This window comes from Nematostella vectensis, chromosome 12 (assembly GCF_932526225.1).
Source record: "Nematostella vectensis chromosome 12, jaNemVect1.1, whole genome shotgun sequence".
NCBI lineage: Eukaryota > Metazoa > Cnidaria > Anthozoa > Actiniaria > Edwardsiidae > Nematostella > Nematostella vectensis.
The window spans coordinates 15,029,484-15,034,801 of record NC_064045.1 but is presented as its reverse complement, the minus strand read 5'-3'; the positions used below and the strand labels follow the sequence as shown (position 1 = coordinate 15,034,801).

General features: G+C 41.1%; 2 protein-coding genes across 2 annotated transcripts; one reads left to right on the top strand and one right to left on the bottom strand.

Annotated features, from left to right (window-relative positions):
- The first annotated feature begins 419 nt into the window (after window positions 1-419).
- On the top strand, window positions 420-1,997 carry LOC5506911 (zinc finger protein 43). Its single transcript, XM_048719441.1, has 2 exons — window positions 420-992; window positions 1,077-1,997. The coding sequence occupies exons 1-2, from the start codon at window positions 420-422 to the stop codon at window positions 1,995-1,997; spliced, it is 1,494 nt and encodes a 497-aa protein (XP_048575398.1).
- Window positions 1,998-2,717: 720 nt separating this feature from the next.
- On the bottom strand, window positions 2,718-4,751 carry LOC5506910 (fibrinogen C domain-containing protein 1). Its single transcript, XM_032375362.2, has 4 exons — window positions 4,475-4,751; window positions 4,253-4,344; window positions 3,643-3,934; window positions 2,718-3,198 (listed from the first exon to the last, which is right to left on the bottom strand). Exons 1-4 carry the CDS (start codon window positions 4,683-4,685, stop codon window positions 2,951-2,953), a joined length of 843 nt encoding a protein of 280 aa, XP_032231253.2. The 5' UTR covers window positions 4,686-4,751; the 3' UTR covers window positions 2,718-2,950.
- Between the last annotated feature and the right edge of the window lie 567 nt (window positions 4,752-5,318).

The window sequence follows — 5,318 nt, the reverse complement described above, 5'->3', positions numbered from 1 at the left end:
GAGTGTCTACACAAACCTTGGGTTTAATTAGAGTGCCACCTGGGAGAAACCCATGTGGGCTAGAGTAAACACCCCTTTTTTTACTCCCCTCATCCACCCAGCGTGTTTCACTTTTATACTCCCTTCGTCAACCACCCAGTGTGTTCTAACTCATACTTTGTGCCCAGACCCTCTTATTCAGTGGTCCTATATCTGTATGATTCTTTACAGAAGGACTGACTAGATTGGATGAATCGAAGGGGAGTCTATCATTACATTGTCAGCATTAGATCAACTTAATGCACTGGCTGAAGTACAACAAAACTTGGCTTTCCACATGGCTGATGGTTATGATTATGATGATATACGACAGGGCATGGACACAGCTGATGGGGGTGATATTGACAGGGAGATTTCTCAAACCAATAAACAATTTCATGATGAATTCGAGGCCAAACGCTGCGACCCAGTTAGAAGAACAGTGTGGGAAAGAACTTCAGCATAAGGAAAAAGAAATGTGCCAATGCTTGGAGTGTGGGAAAGAACTTCAGCATAAGGAAATAGAAATGTGCCAAGGCTTGGAGTGTGGGAAAGAACTTCAAGATAAGGAAAAAGAATTGCGCCAATGCTTGGAGTGTGGGAAAGAACTTCAGCATAAGGAAAAAGAATTGCGCCAATGCTTGGAGTGTGGGAAAGAACTTCTCACATCTTATAATCTTAAAAGACATGTGAAAACAGTGCAAAAACAGGAAAACCTATATAAGTGTGAGTACTATCACAAACACTTTGGGCAGAAACACAATTTAAAAAGGCATGTAGATCATCTATCGATTTCATGTTCACCAACTCTTCAAGTAGGGCCTAAGTCCAACCAGCCTCAGGCTTTGCTGTCATACGTTCATGCAAGCTCACAAAAACAGCTGGCAGTTGAGCCTACTCTGGAGAAAAGGAGGCTGCGGAAAGTCTTGCTGTGCGAGGAATGTAAAAAGGAATTTTCCAGGAAGGGTAGTTTGGTAAGACATGTGAAAACAGTGCACAAAAAAGAAAAACGGCATTTAAAATAACACCTGCCCTCTGTTATTGACGCATTTGATAAGGAGACCTCCACTAGTCAGCAAGAATCACTGAACCTTCAGGCTGGTCAGTCTCTTGATTCACAAAACAAGCTTCAAGTGTCAACACTTCTGCAGAGAAAAGTCTACCTGTGCGAGGAATGTGAAAAGGAATTTCCTAGGAAGGATAATCTGGTAAGACATGTTAAAACAGTGCACAGAAAAAAAAAACGTAATTTAAAACAACACTTGCCTTCAGCCCACCCAGTTGCTTATGACGCCTTGAATAAGGATACCTCTTCTAGTCAGCAAGAATCACTGAACCTTGAGTCTGATCAGTCCCTTGATTCACAACACAAGCTTCAAGTGTCAGCACTTCTACAGAGGAACAAACAAGTAGGCTGTATGTCCAACCAGCGTCGAGCATTGTTGTCATACGATCATGCGGGCTCAAAGAAACAGGTGCCAATTGAGCCTACCCATGGGAAAAGGCCGAGGAAAGTCTTCCAGTGTGTGGAATGTGGAAAGGAATTCCCCAGGAAGGATAGTTTGGTAAGACATGTCAAAACAGTACACCGAAAAGAAAAACGTCTCATTGCCCACCCAGTCAGACCGCCCACCCGTACAGAGACCTCCACTAGTCAGCAAGAATCACTGAAGCTTGAGTCTGGTCAGACATTTGATTCACAAAACAAGCACCAAGTGTCAACACTTCTACAGAGATACAAATGCAAGGAATGTAGGCAGTGTTTTCACAGGTATGACTATCTACAAAGACACATCAAGGTTGTTCATAGAAGAGATAGACCATTTTCGTGTGAGCATTGCGACAAATCGTATGGACACATGACGGATCTGAGAAAACATATAAAGAAACAGCACAAGGTTCATTCAGAAGAAGGGCAGGAGAAGGAGTGTAATTTGCAACTGAAAACAAAACGGTTGGGGAGGGAGAGATTTCTGTGAATAAAGATAACCTCTCATAGTCAACAGAAAGGATGTGCATATGCTTCATTTTGGCACGCATCGTTAAAATGTAACTTCAACACATTGGTTTTGCTTGAAAAATTTTTTTAAACTTAGAGATCTGCGTAGGCGTGGTGGAATCAGGCAAATTAATCAACTAAATTTGAAATTGCGTGATAAACGCCTTTGTTAAAACAGAGTAGTTTTGCTGACGTTACGAGCGTTAGCCCTTTGTCAAAGCAAAAGAGACTAAAGCGTAATATGTGTAGTGTAATATGCGAACAATAGCTAGTCGACAGAGCCGATAAAAAGTCGAAAGAGACAGTAGGCAATTTAGAGCGGTGCGCGCTGAAATCGTATTCTTCAAGACTAGGTATGACTGTTATATTACCCGGGAGAAAAACTCCCATAACAAAGACGGGGCTTGTGTGGCAAGCAGCAATTTTTACCCATAAAGATAGGACATTGTGTGGTAGAAACAATTTCTAACCATAAAAGATAGCAATGCTTAGCACGTTAAGACACTGCCATCGAGCACATCCATACTGTGACGACTTTTGAGTCGGTGGTTATTGGATAGGATGATCCATTAGTGTGAAACCCCCCTAAAGGACAGCAGAATCGGAAGAAGCTTTGAAGCGTTAGCCCTTCGTTAGAGCAACAGAGATTTAAGCAATTTATAGGGGGTTTGCAACGAATACAATTGACAATTAGTCGGCCTTCAGATGGTGCGTCAGTAACTTTATTGAACAAGAGCATCTTTAGTTATACTTGTACGATCATTTTAATAAGGTTTCATTAATTTTCACATAACATTATTTTTTTCTGTGAGCCATAGCAATTTTTTATCTTTTGCCTGTTTTATATTCCGGTCTATCTTTATACTATTTCTATTTTTGTTTTATATATACTTGGTCTGAATGGTAAAATGGTACCGTACAGGTCTGATTTGTTTATTTTGGTATGAAGTCGGTGGGCCTGATTTTCATCTCGCTCCGCTTTAGTGAGGTCGAAAAGGCCTTCCATGCCACTGCATCACCACTTGTTCGGTACTCGCCGTTCAGATGGGAATTGTAGCAGCTCTTAAACCACCACGCTCCCTTATAGTCCACCGCACAGTTCCTACCGTATGCATCGTTGTCGCGGCCCTTGGTGCTGAAGGGAGACCCGCGATGATACGACAACGAGTCTCCAGCGGTTCCTGTAATCATAGCAACAGCAAGATAGAGGATTTTGAGCAGGAAAAAAAGGAACAAAAATTATTCCATAGACAAATATGCATTTGATTTAGAGAAATAAAATCTTCGCTCGTTTAAGTGGTAGGATCATACACTTAATACATATAACGTACAGTTGTCGTTATCATTTGTGATTCATGTGTAAACTTCTATCGTCTTGTAGTATATTACGTAGCTTACCCCATTTTTGCTATACAGATTTATTCTTTTGAAATTGTGATTCATGTCTGATTATTTTGAGCTTAGCAGGGTTGATGTCGGCGTGATGCACATAGGCAATTTTGGGTCCTATAACTGAACTAAAGGTACACCATGAGAAATCACCAAAGGGTGCCATGCCTTTTTGGGTTGTACAATATAACTTTGATTTTATCTTGTTAATGACACATTGTAAAAACTGATCGTACCTGAGTAGCGTCCCAGCCCTAGCACGTATTTGCTTCTCTCTGCGGCCACCGAGAAGTAGCTGTACTCCGCGAATTTGGTGTTGCCATGCCAGTCCATCATGTCAACGCGAAGCTTGTTTCTGGTTTGGTGGGTCAGAAGGTTTATCTTATCCAGACCAAGCCAGAACTCCCCCATCACGTGACCGAACCCATGCTTGTAGGTAGACCACCCACGATAGAAGTCCACAGACCCGTCCCGCCTTCTCTGGAACACGGCCCATCCCCCGCCAGCCGTGGTCTGGTCACAGTACACCTGAACACACAAATCAACCGATCTATTAAATACTTTCCCCCTTTAAAAAAAGAAACAGATAACATGTAGCAATGATTATTCCTTTTAGGCTCGCATCACTACCCTGATGGACCCCCTGTGTACACACCTCTCTGTTTTCTTACCCTCATAGTCTCCCTGTGAACACACCTTCCTTACCTTGAACGCGCCAAATCTCGAGAAAGGTTTCACGGTGTACACACCGCTCTGTTCCCTTACCCCGGTGGTCTCCCTGTGTACACACCGCTCTGTTCCCTTACCCCGGTGGTCTCCCTGTGTGGAAAGAGCACTACTCCTTACCTTGAACGCGTCAAATCTCGAAAAAGGTTTCACGGTGTACACACCGCTTGTTTTCCCACCACACTTCAGAATGTCGACACAGTTTTTTGCCGCTAAATAAAAAACATGGTTAGAATTTATGGTAAGCATATACAAGAATTATATTTCAAACCAATTAAGATAACAAGAGTCTTGTACTTGAATTGTAATTAAAGTACGAAAAAGAAACTTTCACCCCTTTACCTTTACAAAGATTGTTTTTTTCAAGCAAAAGAGAATCAATATTTGCTTTTATGGCGTTCAGTTTGCTGTCGAGTTTCGTTTCCAATCTCTTCAAGGCCTGTTGACAACTCACATGCCTACGACTTAGACTCGAGACTTCCTCGGAGTTTCCTTGCCGTAGTTGGACAAACACAAAACCCAAAATCAAGAGTTTAGAGACACTGAGATTCATTCTTGTCAGTACTTTGCACGAGAGATCCTTTTTGCTGGCGAAGAGGAAATGATGATTCAACTTAGAGTTTGAGTCTAGATATTCTACAAGCAAGTATAAAACACGAACTTTCACGTTTTCCACTAATGAGAAAGCGCCTCGTCACAGGTATGAATTGTGGAGAATATACTTTTAGCAATGCTGGGCTCATCAATTGGTCTTTTGCACAGTGTCTTTTTTAAAAGACTTCTTCTTCGATATTTTCGCCAAATACGAAAAAAAAAACATAGTTTAATTTCTAATAAATATATTCACATTTGTCTCCGTTCCTTGGTTTTATTGATATATTCTAAATACTAAAAAGAGACCCGAATGAGGAGGTCCCAAAATTCGGACTTGCTCGCCTGGTCTTTGAAAAAGCTAACAGTTCATAGAAAGAATATATAGAAGTACTGGGGCTATCGCAAAATTTCAGTTGAATACTGAAATATTTATCAAGCGTAGAGTATTGTCAACGCTAACACAACCACATTAAAATATCTCAAAATTAGTTATTAGTGTAGTTTATTTAAGTTAATAATAACGCAAATAAAGAATGATGCTTATACGTTGCTGACATCTTGTAAAATCACATCGCTAGTTTTACTGATTTAG

Excerpts from the sequence above, each read along its gene's own strand:
- LOC5506910 (XM_032375362.2), bottom strand. The coding sequence starts at position 4,685 with ATGAATCTCAGTGTCTCTAAACTCTTGATTTTGGGTTTTGTGTTTGTC. Across the intron at positions 4,345-4,474 it reads AAAAAACAATCTTTGTAAAG|CGGCAAAAAACTGTGTCGAC; the intron begins GTAAAGGGGTGA and ends TTTTTTATTTAG. Across the intron at positions 3,935-4,252 it reads CGAGATTTGACGCGTTCAAG|GTGTACTGTGACCAGACCAC; the intron begins GTAAGGAGTAGT and ends TTGTGTGTTCAG.
- LOC5506911 (XM_048719441.1), top strand. The coding sequence starts at position 420 with ATGAATTCGAGGCCAAACGCTGCGACCCAGTTAGAAGAACAGTGTGGG. Across the intron at positions 993-1,076 it reads TTTCCAGGAAGGGTAGTTTG|GAGACCTCCACTAGTCAGCA; the intron begins GTAAGACATGTG and ends GCATTTGATAAG.